Below are 17,987 nucleotides of genomic sequence, written 5' to 3'. Positions count from 1 at the left end.
CGTGCAAAAATTTAATCCATTAACATCTTTCATTTTGATAAATTTAAAAAACTCAATTATGTCCCCTCTGACTCTCCTTTGCTCCAGGCTATACATATTAAGCCTATTAAGTCCGGTATCATAATCTAAATCCGAAAGTCCCCTTACTAGTCTAGTTACCCTTCTTTGAACCCTTTCCAATACAGAAATATCTTTCTTCAGATAAGGCGACCAAAACTGAACAGCATACTCCAAATGAGGTCTTACTAACCTCCTATATAAAGGCAGAAGAACCTTCTTAGATTTATTTGAGATAGATCTATTGATAAACCCAAGCACTTTATTGGCTTTGTTACTTGCAATTCTGCACTGTTCACTAAACTTGAAGTCCTGATTTGTTAAGATACCCAGATCCATAACATTTTCTACTGACTAATGACTGAGCCCTGTAAACGATAACTCGAACCATGACCTAAGTGTAGCGCTTGACATTTCCCTACATTAACTGCCATACCCTATTTATCCGCCCACTTGGTAATATGATCTAATATGAAGCTGTTTTACTTGTTCTTCATTTTCGACAATCCCCATAACTTTTACATCATCAGCAAAACAATTCATGCTTCCAGAAATATTTTCATTGATGTCATTCATAAAGATAACAAACAAAAGAAGCCCTAAAACTGATCCCTGAGGAACTCCGCTTAAAACATCACTCCATTTAGAATGATTTCCTCTCACAACTACTCTTTGTTTCCTACCAGTGAGCCAATTTCTAACCCAAAGTAAAGTTTTTCCACCTATTCCTATGTCAGCTAGTTTGCTGAGAAGAGCAACATGCGGTACCTTGTCAAAAGCTTGCTAAAATGTTATTATATAGGTCATGTCTTATTAAACAATGCTTATTTTTCGGAAAGCAGTGGCTGCTTTTGGCTTATTGCTGTAAGCGCTTCATTTTCGATTGCTTTTTGCACGTCAATCTCTTGTAATAGTTCAGCAACAGTTAGTGAGCATTAACTCGGCCCAATGACCCTGATATCTGCGTTCCATTGTAAAGATATCTTGGTGAAACCTTTTCTCATGCACACTGCTCATAGCTTTAGTTTTCAAACAAAATATCTTGGAAGAAGTGAACAAAATAGAGTTTCAGAATCACATCATTCATCAATAGTCACAGAACTTCCGTAGGGATTGTTTGATCAACTGTTTTTAGTTCTCATTTCCTCTGCTGCTCAGAAGTACTTGTAATATTACTATTACACCCTTAAAAGTTTCCTAACTGTTTTTTTCTCCACTATTTCATTTTTTTTTTTTCAAAAACAGTGATCCTCATAATTGCGCGTATTTGAAGAGCCATTACAAATTCTCTCTTTAACCTTAGCTTCAATATATCTTGGAAATTTCATTCTAAGATATTGGAAAATTGTCTTTGTTCACAACTTTCACGAAGTTCTTCATTATTACCAGCAGAATGAGCATGCGTGGAAGCAGAAATGGGTGGATCTACTAGAGGCTGATTTTGGGCATTTCTCTTCCCAGAATTTTATTTTCTTGAAGTCTATTTCGGTTTTCATGTAGTGAGATTTTCTATCCCCACCTGAGGTCGAAGCTTAGAAGACAGTCAGTCCTATGGGGGGTGTTTATCTGCCAGGAAAAACGAGCATTAGTAAGAATTCATTTTCCTAGTTGGCTCTATGAATTGAGAACTGGAGCTAATCTCTATTTTTATGGTGGTTTTAGTGTTTAGCGAGGCAAAATACTTCGGAAATAGCTACTTTTGAGCCGGATGCATTTTTGAAGTTGACTAGTGTAATTTGGAGTTCATTTCGGAAAAAAGAAGGAGAAAAAACGAGCGTATGGATGAAAAGACATGTGGCAAAAGTGAAATGCCGATTTGTTTGCCCTGTTTTTATGCATTTACATGTACAACTATGCAATCTATTTTGAGTTTGATTTGAGTCATATGCAACTGTATTAAACTGGTTCTGCATGTTTATATGAAAACGTTTCGTAGAGGTGTTACTTTAAATTTAATTGCTTTTAAAACATCAATTTTTAATTTTAATTATATTTAAAAGTATAAATTGATCAACTGCAAAAGTTTCTAACGCCTGAAAAAAAAGATTTTAATTTTAAAAAGAATCTGATTTAATACTATTAATTCCATTTTTATTTTTTATTTTAAAAAAATCGAGGTTCTTTTAAGCCCTGATCATAATTATTATTTTTTTTTCCTCTCTTTTTTCTTTTCTGAAACTGATTCTTTAGGTTTGTGGTAACAAAAATAGGAAATAAAATACTTATATTTGAATCTATTTAAATATCTTGTAAGGACTGCATCAATTGTAGTAGCATGGGCGCCCATATGCAAAATTGTAAGGGGGGGCTCAGATATTTTAACCATGGTTTAGCAGAATATTTTCCCCTTGGAAGCAGATTTCAGGACAGATTAGAGTCATTAAAATTTGACATTTTTAATAACTTATTCATTAATGACTGGAGAAGAAATGTTTTTACATTTTTACAAAGAAAAAAGTGCTAAAATCAAGGAAGTTCTAATTTCTAAGGGGGGCAAGCTCCCCTTTGCCCCCCCCTATATTTGCGCTCTTGTGTAGTAGTACATCTCCTTGTACTAAAATTGCGATCATTGGATGTCGTTAAATTAAATTCTCTATTTAAAAATTACATTCACCATCTGCAAAGTTGATGTTAAACTCCCCACTCAAAATCATTGGTAAATCACCAAATCTCTTTGAATTTCATTTTGAAGTAACACTGAAGAGTTTTTCGAAAAAAAATAATAAATTTTTGTTTAAAGGAAATAAATTTTCGTTCAAAAACTCTTGTATTGCGTTTATAGACTTATAGCCGGTGAAATAAAAACAGCAACCATTACAATTCGCTGTCCATTCGCTGAGTGGCAACGACAAACACATGTATCACTGATATCAAAAGTTTTTCCCATCTCAAAAATTCCCAAAGCGTCGAAAGAAGTTTTCACTTCAAAAATATTATATAAGCTTAAAAATGTTTTCTTCTGAAGAAAAAATGCACTGACCTGGGTGAGGATCGAACTCACGCGGTGCTTGACAGTGCTACTGAGGTTCGCAGTGCCCAACGAAAGCAATGTAGTGAAGGAACTGAGAGAAGCCGTGCATGTGCGCTGTATTCCAAATGTCGGTGAGGTGAGGTGACGGTATCGCCAAATGAATGGTTTTTCCCCACCTTAAAAATGCTCAACGCGCCTAAAGAAGTTTTCACTTCAAAAAAAAAAAAATAATAATAATAAAATAAATAAATAAATAAATAAAATAAAAATAATAATAATAATAATTACATGGAGCCAAAAAATACTTTTGTTTCCCCAACATTTAATTTTTAATTGAATTTTTCAAATGTCAGATTTCTGAAACAAAACGTTTCATCGAGTGATGTCACAAGTGAAGAAAGCCATTGAATCGGGACACGTGGTAATCTTTTCTGGCAAGATATCATCTTTTGGTGATTTTCACTGCGAGCAATTATTAGCGGAACGAGAATTAAGTTAAATAAAATATTCATTTGGCGAAGTTCGAAAATGCCCTGAAACTTTGTTCTAGTAAGCCTAGTGACTTGTTCACTTGTGACGTCAGTGATGAAAACGATGAATGAACGTCTTAATTATATAAGATTATTCTTTTAAGAGAGAAAATAAGTCAAAATTAATTTTAAAAAAGAAACTCATCCCATGTTTTCAACCTTGCTCTGTCAGAAAAAAATATTTTTGAAAATTGGAAAGCAACCCAATTGATACCTGCCAATAAGCGGTTTCTTTAAAAATGCGAGAAGTGTTTTTGTGATTAATAAAAGCTCTATTCACAGGATCGTCAATGCCTTCCTGTACTATGCTATGGCTTTCAACACAAACGACTTAGCTGGAGACTCGTACTTGAATTTTTTCGTCTCTGGTGCACTTGAGTTCCCTTCCTACGCCGTTACTTACATAGGAGTACGCTATTATGGAAGGAGACCGTCTCTCGTTGGGCTTATGCTAATTGGAGGGGCAGCATGTGGCGCTCAAATTTTTGTGCCAGAAAGTAAGTGTTATTGCTGCTGTTGTTCTTACTAATCTCCTATATGACCTTGCGGAATTATTACTAAATAATTGGGGCAAAAAGGAAAATAGTTTAAATGCCCTAGAGAAATGGTTTAAATGCCCTAGGGAAATATTTTAACTGCACCTAAAAGCTTCAATAATAAAAAAGAATGCAAGAATTTTAATTTATTAACTTTCAGAAGCGAGAAATGGCAACACATAATACAGTCAACTCTCGACAACTGGAAGTCCCAAGAAACCGGCTAAAACGTTCGGGTTATTGACAGTTCGAGTTATGGGAAGTTTTCACAACAGTCTTAAACGTTAGAGACCCAATAAAAACTTTGAGATAAAAAAAATATTCGAGTTATAAGCTTCGAGTTATCGAGATCCGACTGTATTATTTCGAAATGTTTGCACAATAACTATCTCGCGCCAAATGAAAATAAATTTTCACTTACTTTAAATTGATCTAGTACCTTTTCTAGGCAATTTAAGTCCTTCGAATATCCGAATGTATACGGTGGAAAATGGCTTAAAGGGTTTTTTTGCGAGCTTTCCAACCATACCAAGTCTGAAACACTGAAATGCATTCCTCGTGTAGAAAGAATGATTTCAAAAATCAATTACAACTTAATGTTTCACGCTACAAACAATGAGTTTAAACAGTGAAAAAGAGTAACATTTAAAAATTATGAATTTCGCTAACTGAACAACGTTTATAAGTCTTTTTCTTGTGGAGTCAGGTTATTGGACCTTGGGTGCCTTACGAAAAATTTCGTTTATGGAATTTTTTAAGACCTTTCCAACCATATAAAATTCGAAAAAAGGACTGTCCATTTTCGTAAGGACCGTCCATTCGCTATTTAGAGTAAAAATACGCTTTTAATTAATATCTCCATTAACTACCGTCTGATTTCAAAAAGATTTATTGATGACCGAAAACTGGACAAAAGGTACTAAAGAAAAAGAATGAAAAAACCGGAGCTCAAAATGGTGGAGAAAAAACACCCCTTGCCTATAACGCCGTAATAAACCTTAGGAGAGACTAGGGGTACTTAATCCCTTAGGCTTATGATCCCTCTACCAAAAATGTATCAAAACCATAAGTACAGCATTGAAACCTGACAACAATGATAAAGTTACATTTTTACATAAAAATTGGCAACTCTTTCTTTTTCAGCCATTTTGTTTTAGCTCAAGAAATGAATGTGTCAAAGGAAACTTTTTTAAGGAAAGCATTCTGAAGTTTACATTATCTGTTATGTAAAACTGAAAAAAAAAAAAGCGAAATATAATTTAAAAGTATCGACAGTCTTTAATAATTAAGACATACTTTTAGTAAACTGCCACTGATCGTTAATAATAGAATAAGAATGTTTGTAAACATCTCATATTAGGGATACTTGATCCCTTCGTTTCAGGCCAGGGATCAAGTATCCCTATAACAATAACAATATAAACACAATGAAAGCAATATAACTGTAGTTTACTTAGTTGACTTGAATATTAAATATTTAAAACCATGTTAACATGATAAAATTCATCGTAGCATAAGTGATAAATATAAACAATCATTGCAGTAAATCTGCGAAATAGTTAAAGTATCAGTTCGCGCTTGTAACCAAACTCAGGGTTTTTATTTCCACATAACATCTCAAACATATAAACGTGAACTACAACTCCACTGATGAATTATGTTATGATCAGCCAAATGAGCTTGAACAAGTTGAAATAGATTATCTTTGTTTGAATTTTAAAAAAGAAATGATTTAGCTTAGTTAGATTTACATCGAAAAAGAGAGTTGCCCATTATGTAGGTCAAATGGAATGCAAAGTTGGATTTCTAGAGTTTGAAATAAGTTTTTTTTTAAACGAAAAAGTAATATGCTGAATCAATCTATTTTTCCTTAAAGATTGACAAAAATGCAATAAATGTATGTGAATGTGCTAAAATGCCACACCCAGTTAGGTTGAGAGGAACTTTTAAGAATGGGGTGGTTTCCTTCAGTCAAAAGTACTACTTTTAGTCATTGGAATGGATAGAATGAGCAAAAACATAACATGTACCCAGAAAATACTTTCTTATTCCCAACAGTTTTTTTTTTTAAATTAATTTTTTAAAATGTCCGATTTTTCAAACAAGGCGTGGTCTTGATGACGTCACAAATGATGCACTTTGCCGCATCTTTCTACTACGTCTCCACGTTATGATAATCAAGCAGCGAATTAAAATTGCGCTCTACGCTTGCTATCAACCATATCGTTGCCAATACACGTGAGTAAAGATGCGAATTAAATATTTTGCACTGTGAATGGCAACACTGAATGGCATTTCATCATTTGTGATGTCATCGGCAAGAAATTTAAGCAATGAAAGCGCACCGATTTAAGTAATTTTTTTAAAATATTAAACGTAAATAAATTATTTAAAAAATGGTCAGATCCTATGTTTTAAAGCATGCTCTTTCAGAAAAAGATACTTTTAAAATTTTGGAAACGGCCCCATTAGAACTGTAATGTTTGCAGTTGACTATTCTGGTTTTGAAAACATGTGCTAGGCTTTCTTTTTGTTTTCCATAAGTATACAGATACTTACATTTCTCTTTTCTTTCTTTTTTTTTTTTTTGAAATTAATTTAATTGGTAAAACTCTTAATTTTATTATTGCAAGACAAGAAGCAAATAATGTTAATATTTGTTAATATCATCTTTTTTTACATTATTTGTTGTAATTTTAGCTTCATCACGCTACTTTAAAAAAATATTAGTTTTATTTATAAAATATTGTTACAAATCCTGTAAATAGTAATTATTGTAGGAACGTAACCTGTAAATAGTTTCCCGTAATGAATATACAACCCCTTTTCATATGGCTAAAGTATACGACCCCTATTTCCTTTTTGTTCATTGATAAAATTTGATAACGGTCTACTACTTTACAGAAGCGTGTGGAATATTTGAGAAATTTCTTTTCGGTGTCTATATAAGCCGTTAGCGATGGATAAACAGTTAGTTTCGATTGATATTTCGAACTGAGAGCATTTTTGCTCTGTTTATAGCGAGGCATTTCGCTGTGTTGTTTTCGTATTTGGAAGTAAATACGTGTGTAAACGTTGAGTTTACGGTGTTGTGTGATAATTGCTTTATTGCTGATGAATAATTTAGCAGTTGTTGACGATCTTTCCTGTACATAGTGTAAATAAATTTCCTGTGCTTTTATCAAGAACTGTGTCTTCATTTCAAGAAAGTGGAAGTCGCACCGAATCCGTTACAATTTGGCGCCCAACGTGGGGCTTCTTCTGGACTTTCTTGGAGTAAGTGTGACTTTGGACATTTTTTTCATAAAGACTTCTTTTGAATTTGGACTTTAATTTTATGGTGATTACTCGCGCAATGGATGAACAATTAAAACAACTTCTTGATGCAATCAACTCTGTTAAAAATGAATTGGCGGCTAATCAAGACCAATTAAAAAGTGATTTGACTGCAAGTTTTACTGCAAATCAAGAACAATTAAAAAATGATATGGCGGCTAATCAAGAACAAATAAAAAATGATATGGCGGCTAATCAAGAACAATTAAAAAGTGATCTGACTGCAAGTATGTTGGCAAATCAAGACCAGTTAAAAAGCGATTTAACGGTGCTGAAAAAGGACTTAACGTCTAACCAAGAAGAAATTAAAAACGACCTTATTTCGGTAAAGACTGTGATGGAAAATAAATTTAATGACATAGAGCATCGAGTTGATGCTATTGAAGAAAAATTTGATACCGTTGAAAGCCGATTCAATGCTGTAGAAAATAAATTTGAAGAAGAAGATAGAAGATTTCATCTACTTAAAGAAGAGATCTTTAAGGACGTGGAAAGGAGATTGGCGACCGCGGAAAGCAGCTCTGTACAGTTTGGCGCTCCCACATCGGTTGCTCGACCGCCCATTAAACTTGCCACATTTGATGGGAAAACTTCGTGGCAGGTTTACAAAACTCAATTCATGATAGTGGCGGAAGCGAACGGATGGGACTCTGCTACCAAGGCCTGTCATCTTGCAGCATCCCTGAGAGGTGACGCAGCGGACATTCTCCAGACCCTTCCGGACAGCCAGCGCCTGGATTTCGCCGCCCTCACAGCTGCGTTGGAGCTTCGCTTCGGTGAGAAGTGCCAGAAAGATTTCAGCCGACTCCAGTTGAAGTCCCGTTTCCAGAAAACTGGGGAAACCCTGCAAGAGCTTGCGGCGGACATCGAGAGACTGTCTCATCTTGCTTTTTACGACTGCCCTGCGGATGTTCGAGACAACCTGGCACTCAACTACTACATCGACGGGGTTCGAGATCCGGAAATCCAGAAAGCTCTACGGATGGCGGATGTCAAAGACCTGAATTCTGCCGTTGTGTATGCGATGAGATACGAGGCCGCCCAAGAAGCAACCCGTGTGGATCGCCATCTAATCCGGACTCAGGAAGCTGATGAGTCTGATTCCAGGTCGTCCCACCTCGCTGAACTTGAGAGACAACTCGGTGACTTGACAAGACATTTGAGCAGCATAACAGCCCAAAAGAAACAAGAGCAGAAGTGCTGGAAATGCGGTAGTGAAGGACACCTGCGAAGGAGTTGTCCGGCTCGCCAAGCTACGCGAGGGAAGGAAATCACCACCACTAAAGCTCTGCAGATTTCCTCTTCTAGTAGTGGCAGTGATGGACTTTTCATTTACGCACATGTAAATGGGAACCCCTGCAGACTGATTGTTGACACTGGAGCCAATGTGACAATCATTAGGACAGATGTGGCTCGTGAATTTGGATTGAAACTGCTGTGGACATCGCCACGCGTAAGTCTCCAGACTGTGACAGGTGACAAAATTGAGATTGACGGTAAAGTGGACTTGGAAATAGTGTTTGGGAATGCCACCTACCATCATACGGCATTCGTCGCTAATATCACGGACCCCTTCATTCTCGGATTGGACTTTTTGAAGAAATATGACTTCACTCTCGACTTCAAGACTAATGAGCTGCACTCGATGAGAGAAGACATAGCCGTTTTCCCTGCAGAAAGTGATGTAAAATCCGCTCATCAAATAATAGCTCAAACAGATTTATCGATTCCCTCAAGGTCAGAATCATTAATACCTGGCTCCCTTGAAGAAAGCAATAGTTTTCGATTTGGACTCATTGAATACCCTAACCTAAGCAATAGCCTAAAAGGAGTGCTGGTAGCATCTACGCTTGTGGACCTTTCTAAGGATGTAATTCCTGTGAGAGTCGCCAACGTGAGTGAAAGGCCAAGGAATATCCGAAAAGGTGAAGTGTTGGCTACTTGTACTCCAGTAAACTGCATCATTAGAAGAATCAATTCCCCCGAGACTGTGTCTTCCGAGTCCTTGACATCGAAGTTAATTGGGAGTGCGCCGTTATCGAAAGATCAAAGAACTGCTGCGGAACAATTGGTGGATGACTTCAAGCATCTGTTTTCATCTACATCGGAGGATGTTGGCCGTACGAATTTAACGCAGCATAGGATTTACACTGGAGAACACCCCCCTATTAAACAGCATCCAAGACGACTACCGTTCGCCAAGAAGGAAGAGGTTGAGACCCTCCTGAAAGAGATGAAGGAGAACGATGTAATCGAACCATCATCCAGTCCTTGGGCGTCTCCCATCGTCTTGGTCCGAAAGAAAGATGGCTCCACCAGATTTTGTGTCGATTACCGGCGGCTGAATGAAATCACCAAGAAAGACAGTTACCCTCTTCCGCGGATAGACGACACCTTGGACACTCTTTCCGGACACAAGTGGTTTTCGACCCTGGACTTGAAGAGCGGCTACTGGCAGGTTGAGATACACCCTGATGACCGAGAGAAGACAGCGTTTACAACTGGACAAGGCTTATGGCAGTTCAAAGTGATGCCCTTCGGCCTCTGCAATGCACCAGCTACGTTCGAGCGTCTTATGGAGACAGTGTTAAGAGGACTTTCCTACGAATCCTGTCTGGTCTTTTTAGACGATATCATCATCGTGGGACGCAGTTTCGAAGAACATCTGGCAAATCTTAGGAAGGTGCTGCAGAAGCTTAAGGAAGCCAATCTGAAGTTAAGCCCGTCCAAATGTAATTTGTTCCGCCGGGAAGTGAACTACCTTGGTCACATCATCTCTTCTGAAGGTGTACAAACCGATCCAGAAAAGGTATCTGCGGTCAAGAGTTGGAGTCGTCCCGAAAACATCCATCAGCTGCGAAGTTTCCTGGGGCTCTGCACGTACTACAGGAAGTTTGTAAAAGGTTTTTCCAATATTGCACGACCTTTGCATAAGCTGACGGAGAGCAAGCAAAAGTTTGAATGGTCCAAAGAATGCAAAGATGCATTTCTACGACTGAAGGAGGCTTTAACATCAACGCCTATCCTCGCCTATCCTCAGCCTGAAAAATCCTTTATCCTGGACACTGATGCGAGCAACGAGGGCATCGGACCTGTTTCATCCCAAGAAATTGACGGAAATGAACATGTCATCGCTTACTGGAACAAATGCTTATCAAAGTCGGAGCGAGATTACTGCGTCACCAGAAAGGAGTTACTGGCCATAGTTCATGAGTATTACGTAAACAACAATGGTTGATAACATAAAGGTTGTAGATAATTTTTTTTGCTTTTAATGTTTAGTAATATTTCTTGTTATTATTGTGTTTTCTGTATCTGTTAGTTATTAATTAATGTGTATATTTGTAAACTTGTGATAGAAGTTTGGCACCCTTTCTGGGGATTGTACTGCCCGGGACGTGCAGTTCTTGGGAAGGGGGCAATGTTACAAATCCTGTAAATAGTAATTATTGTAGGAACGTAACCTGCAAATAGTTTCCCGTAATGAATATACAACCCCTTTTCATATGGCTAAAGTATACGACCCCTATTTCCTTTTTGTTCATTGATAAAATTTGATAACGGTCTACTACTTTACAGAAGCGTGTGGAATATTTGAGAAATTTCTTTTCGGTGTCTATATAAGCCGTTAGCGATGGATAAACAGTTAGTTTCGATTGATATTTCGAACTGAGAGCATTTTTGCTCTGTTTATAGCGAGGCATTTCGCTGTGTTGTTTTCGTATTTGGAAGTAAATACGTGTGTAAACGTTGAGTTTACGGTGTTGTGTGATAATTGCTTTATTGCTGATGAATAATTTAGCAGTTGTTGACGATCTTTCCTGTACATAGTGTAAATAAATTTCCTGTGCTTTTATCAAGAACTGTGTCTTCATTTCAAGAAAGTGGAAGTCGCACCGAATCCGTTACAATATATTGTTCACAACTGTATTGTAGAGCAAGTAACTGATCAGAAGCATCAGAAATTCATTAAAGTTGAGTAAATTTTTCTACCAATTTCCTAGTTGAATTTAAAACAATCTAAATATTGTGTTTGCATTATTATCATCTAAGAAAGAACGTTATAAATATAGCTATTTTTTTGAAATATTATGTAGAAAACCAAAATCTATAGGTAAATTGTTGATCTAATGAAATGTCTATGTATTTTTTCAGTGGGATCAAGTATCCACATGAAGGGATCAAGTATCCCTTGATGTGGGGATGCATGATCCTTTTATAAAAATATTGAAAAAAAAATATTTTACAAAAAAGAGCTGTTTAATTTTAACTGAAAAAGATACTGTCAGATAGAGGAAAAAAAATTTATTGTTCACGCAATTGAAAAAAAAAAAAACTGCAGCAGAGAAAAAAAAAAGAAAACAAAAAAATTGAAAAGAAAAAATTGAAAGTGGAGATCAAGTCCCCCCCCCCCCCAAAAAAAAATATATGCGTTAAAAAAGAAATAAAAACACATTGATCTCAGTATTAAAATATTTGGTTCTTGGTCAGTAAGTCGCACTTGTTGTATATCGCTTGAAATACATTTAAAACATTGAATATTTCTGGAGGTAATCATTTTTAATAACAATAGTGTTTTCAGAATTAAAATATTCAAAACATATTTGATAGAGGCTTTTTTTTTTTTTTTTTGCCGGACATTTACAAGTTCCACACATATTTGAAATAGGGTTTTATTTTATTTTATTTTTACTTTCATTATTATTTTTTAATTACTTATTTATTTATTTATTTATTTTTGAAGCCGGACATTTACAAGCGTTAACCATTCATATTTTTAGGCTTGGTATGCTTGAGCACTGATTGAAAATAATTTTTAGTTCAAATACTTTATTTTTATACGATTTTTATTATATATATTTTTATCAAATTCAAAATTGATAATAATTTCTCTCGATTTCAGAAACTAATTTTTATTTTTATATATATATTGAAAAATTAAAAGCACTTCTTAGCCTATAAAGATATGGTTAAGAGTCTTATTTAAATAGTACTAGCTGCGTCGCCCGGCTTTGCTCGGTCTACCTAGAAAATCAAAGTTATGTCAAGTGACGCTTGTTGAACAGTCAGTCTTAAATAAAAGAAAAGAACATGGTGAAGAATTTCCCGTCGGAATAATGGCAACAGTTCATGGAAATCTCCGTTTAAATTGGGGCCTTAGTTCTTAAAAATTCCCATTCGAATGACAAAACTTCGGTAATAAAGTATACAATCCTCTAAAAATCAAAATACTCTAATGAATAAGGTGAAATATCGATAAAAGGATCATTAGACTAAAGGCAACGGTCTCACTATAGCGTCAACAAACCCTTTAAATCTTCATTCAGTGAGGATAATGAGTCCTTAAAGATCCCATCAGAGTAAGGGCAACAACTGCTAAAAAATTCCAATTAGTCCCCCAAATTCTTCATCAGAAAAAGAAATCAATTCATAAAAAATTGCACTTTTTCAACTTTTTAACTTAAGATTAATCCTAGTTTCCTAGACATTGATAGTATACGTGAAATACACCGCCAGCTCAGTCATTTCCAGCCTAGGACTGCAGTTTCGTGCTTATTAGCACTCATCAGCCCGGCATAGGAAAGTGACTGAGCTGGAGATGGAAAACCTCTTAAGGAAGCCAAGAGTGCGAAACAAACTGGTAGCTAATATAGAATTAGCAGACCAGACGAGTGTTACTGCAGTCCTCGGCTGGAAATGACTGAGCTGGCGGTGTATTTCACGTATTTCTGCTTTAGCCCTGGCTAATGGGCGGTAATCTACTGAATATACCTTGCCTTGCGTTTAATCTTCGAGTTGAACCGAACCACTGCTTTTGTCACTCGACTGGTCTGCTAATTCTGTATTAGCTACCAGTTTGTTTCGCACTCTTGGCTTCCTTAAGAGGTTTTCCATCTCCAGCTCAGTCACTTTCCTATGCCGGGCTGATGAGTGCTAATAAGCACGAAACTGCAGTCCTCGGCTGGAAATGACTGAGCTGGCGGTGTATTTCACGTATTTCTGCTTTAGCCCTGGCTAATGGGCGGTAATCTACTGAATATTGATAGTATACGTTTCTCTTTACAAGTCGCCACAGTCTGTTAATATTGTAACAAGATGTTAGATAAATACGCTGATATGCTGCTTCTCGAAAGCATCATTAATGAGCTTTAAACCCACCGCATCCTCCTGCAGAATTAAAATTTTACATACATATACAAAGTAGGATTCAAAAGTAATGAGGCTCACGTTATACTGACACGTGCGCCTCCTGCAGCTAGCTCCACTTGAAAACGACGGAGGTGAGTTGTTGGCTTCATTGCGCAATGCGAGGCAGTTGCGTCCCAGCTTTCGAAGCGGACAGAGCAACGTTTTCCAAAAAGGGAGAAGCATTCATACTTTGCGGACGCGAAAAAGGCACATGTCAGTCTCTCACCCAATAGAGAGAGCGCGCTCATCTCGTGGAGACCAATGAAATGCGACGCCCAACTCTACGGACGTCGGCTTCTGTCCCGTCGACGGGTCCCGTACAATACGGCTTGCTGTCATGGCAACGCCGGCCGAAAACTGGTTTTAGGGAGAAAAGTATACGTCGGTGACGGATGTGCGGACGCAGTGTGAATGTTGCATTAACAGCAGCCCCAATATGGTGGTGTATGACACGGCGATGTGAAAAGTTCTCTAAGTAGCTCTACATGATCAAATTTAACTTCTGGTTGTTAAAGTCTCCTTCCGAAACGTTCACAAAGCTTTAACAGGCTTTTGGGACTGAGTTTCTGTCTTATTTGTAAGTCAAAAAGTGGCAAAGACCAAGAAGAGGCAACTGACGAAACCCCGTCTGTGTACGCCCGCCGTCAGTCCGTACTGATGTGAATGCAGTGAGTGCGTGAATTTTTGAACTCGGACAGACGTTTAAGTCTCTACCAAGTAGCAGAAGCCCTGGATTTATCAGAGACAATGGTGCAACGTATTGTTACCGAGGAATTACACATGTGGAATGTCTGCGCGAGACTTATGCCGTAAGTTTTGACTGAAGTACAGAAGCAGTGGTGTCTCTGCCTCCCTATAGTCCGTATTTTTTGCCTCTTGACTTCTTGTTTCCGCTCTTAAAATCAGCGCTGAAAGGAAAACGTTTCGACTCCATCGAGGACATTCAAGTGAAGGTCATGGCAGCCCCTGCAGAAATCACAGAACAGGACTTCAGGGATACCTTTGAGTCCTGGAAAAGCTGCCTACAGAAGTTCATCGGTGTAGGAGGTGCCTATTTTGAAAACTGTTAGTCAGCTGTAACGATCTGCTCAATGAATTGGTCTTTTTGAACGAAGGCTCATTACTTTTAAATCCTACCCTGTATAAATTTTTACATATAAGTCAAAATACTCACTTAAATATAAAACATTTCGTTGAGCAGATAATAATTGAAAAACATAGCATCATTGGCATCAAGATATATTTTTAGCGCTATTAAAACAAAATTTTGAAAATAAAAATTTAACTAAACGAATTTCTCTTATTATCCGATGGTTACTTTTATTGATTATTCTTATTTTCAGCTCTCTCTTGGTTGACGGTTACCTTTGCGATGATTGGTAGATTTTGCATCACCGGATCTTTCGGAATACTGTATTTGTACACCACTGAGCTTTTCCCAACTGTGGTCCGGAATGCTGCGATAGGAACATGTTCCATGTTCGGGAGAATTGGTTCTATCGTAGCTCCTTTTATGAGAGAACTGGTAAGATCAATTTAGAATTTTTGTCGAGCTGTGAGGACTTTTTCCAGCTATATAGTATTTTTAGAAGATATTATTTTCCTTCGAAATAATGTCATAATTGACCAAAATTGTACTTTCTGTTTACTATATGAACTTCCTTTCTTAAAGTTGAAAAAGAATAAAGATTAATTTGAACTGTGAGATTTGAGAAACTAAACTGCACTATTTTTCTGTTGCTACAGACACATTAACTGCTCCTTAGTTCTGTTACCCCCGTGCGAAAGAAAATGAGTGTAAAGATACATATAGTTACGGAGTACTGCGGAGTCATTTTATATTAAATCAGCAAATGGGCCGTGCCTCACTATTTTTGATTTTGATGAAATTTGATATGCAATATGTAACAATATTTTGTACTCCAAAACTTATTTTTTTGTTGAAAAAGCTCTGTGTAACTGTTTCAAGTCCCCCTGGTCTAGGGCACCTAGACTAGGTTCAAGATACCATATCGCAGAAGTAGTTTCGTAAGTTCCTGCTTGCCATAACTCCACAGCAGTTACAGAGAGGTGCCAATAAACTTAAGAATATTACCAGGTGAAGCAGGACTGGAACAAGGGCAAGATGAAAAAGTCTTAACTTTGTCTACAAATTTCATATATTTGAACTACGTAATCTTGCTGAGGAAATCTATGCAGATCTTGTGCCTTGCTTGTACAGACACAGATACATGGCAGGGTACAGGGGCATTACAGGAATACTAACCGTGATGCGCGGGAGGAACTCTACAATTTTTCTTAGGTTTAAACAATTTTTTCGTACTGAAAAACAACCAGTATCAGCTTATTCTTTCTGTGCTTCTAGTATGCTGCCGTGTGCAGGTAAAGGGCAGTAACTGCAAATTTTTCATTTTTCATTTTTTTAGCATTTTTGTCATCTATTGTATGTTATCGTTATTGTACAAACTCGCTTATTTGGTTTCCTCCTAAAAAAGGCGTGAAAAAAAAAAGTCTAATGCTAACATTTTCCTATTGTTAGTATTGAATCCAATACACATTTTTTCAAATATCTCGAAAACACATTTCTGCAGACACTGTCGTTTACCTGCACAAGGCAGTATGCATAACTAAGTGCGATAAGAATAAAGCCTTCTACAGTAAATCCCTTATTCACATTTTTGTGCTCCAAATGACGAAAATGGCACTTTTCGAACCACGTTTTAACCCCGGAAACTAACTTAAATCATTGCTTTTTATGCGCAAATAAAAGTTTATTGATTCTGCTTTTGATTAAGCCGTGTCTGATCTTTTAACTAACTTTAATGAATTTACTCTTGAGCTTTTAGAAAAAATATATCAAAAATGCCAAATTTTACTCATCCGAGGAGGAAACAAATAATTATAACTCGGGAACAAAGTTTCAAGAAAAAAATAAACAGTTTGGGAGTACAGAATAATGATACATTTTTCATACAAAATTTCATCAAAATCAAAAATGGTGCTGCACGAAAATTTCTGAAAATTTGAAAAATTTATGAAAAAACTTTAAAATTTCAAAAGTCGGAGTCATTTTTCCCTCTTGTCTAAATTTTTGCTAAAGCTACGGAACCAGAGTCGGAGTGAGTCCGACTAATTTTCGTGTACAGGAGTCGGAGTCGATGACTCTAAACTTCTAGGAGTCGAAGTCGGGAGTTGGTCATGAAGAGCTATTTCCAACAAAATTTGTTTGATGCAAATCCGCCTTTAAGTGAGGTATCTACAGTTGACTTTTAGTTTCCCCGTAGGCGCTAATGTTAAAGGATTTGAACTGTTTAAAATTGAACGGAAAGTTGTTTAAATCAAAAAGATGTTATCTGTCAAACTTGTCTAACAAATACATGAACTACACCGCTAGCTCGGTCAATTCCAGCCGAGGACTGCAGTTTCGTGCTTATAAGCACTCATCAGCCCAGCATAGGAGTGACTGAGCTAACTGGTAACTAATACAGAATTAGCACTGACCAGACGAGTGACCGAAGCAATGGTTCGTTTCAACTCAAATATTGAAGGCAAGGCGGGTATATTCAGTCAAAAGGTATTGTGAGGAAGAGGGGGGGAGACAGACTGATGGACCGACAGACATTTTGATCCATCTAAATATCCTACTTTCCAATTTTTTATTTTTCGATGTTTCTTCAAGTATTATATTTATTTTTGACTTTTTTTTTTTTTTTGTTTTTCGCGATATTTCTAAGATACATTAATCCTTCTTACATTCTTTTTTCTTTTTCCTCTGGCTTTTAATATTAAAGTAGGCGAAAAAAATACAGTAAGTAAGTAAAAGTAACTGCAATTCATAACTTCCAAAACTTGAGTTTGTCAAAAACATTTTTTTTTATTATTTTGTTTCACCTGTGACACATTGCTTTTTCCTTTGCAGGGTAGAGCTACACACCCGTCTGTGCCTAGCGTCGTGTACGTTGTGCTTGCGTTTTCAAGTGGTCTGCTGGCACTCCTCTTGCCTGAGACAAAAGACAAACAAATACCTGACACAATCGAAGAGGGAGAGAATTTCGGAGAGTAAGTGTTTCCCAAATAACGTTTTTGGTACGTTTTCATAAATACAGCAACATTAAAATAATAAATTTAAAAAAAGATTATACAAGGTAATGTAAGTCTACAAAAAGTATCTGAAAATTGGTGTAGAAAATTAAGTAGTATTATCAATCAGTAACAGTGCCTCCGTGTTTCTGTGATAGAAGATTCGTCTTATAAACCGGAGGTCGGGGGTTCAATTCCCGCCGATGCCGGGGGCAAGTGGCTTTGTACGCAGTGCTCTGTGCATGAGAAGCTGTTTCGCTACTGTATAGTTAAATAAATAAATAAATC

General features: G+C 36.8%; 1 protein-coding gene across 1 annotated transcript in view; it reads left to right on the top strand.

The window, feature by feature from the left end:
- LOC129222496 (organic cation transporter protein-like) overlaps positions 1-17,682 on the top strand; it is an 80,307-nt gene extending 62,625 nt beyond the window's left edge. Inside the window, exons 8-10 of the mRNA XM_054857009.1 lie at positions 3,841-4,055; positions 14,963-15,144; positions 17,539-17,682. Of these exons, the coding sequence (XP_054712984.1) occupies positions 3,841-4,055; positions 14,963-15,144; positions 17,539-17,682 (541 nt within the window). The remainder of the gene's footprint in view (positions 1-3,840; positions 4,056-14,962; positions 15,145-17,538) is intronic.
- Positions 17,683-17,987: the final 305 nt, after the last annotated feature.

Source organism: Uloborus diversus, chromosome 5 (genome assembly GCF_026930045.1).
Source record: "Uloborus diversus isolate 005 chromosome 5, Udiv.v.3.1, whole genome shotgun sequence".
NCBI classification, from domain to species: domain Eukaryota; kingdom Metazoa; phylum Arthropoda; class Arachnida; order Araneae; family Uloboridae; genus Uloborus; species Uloborus diversus.
This window is presented reverse-complemented; position numbering and strand designations above follow the sequence as displayed.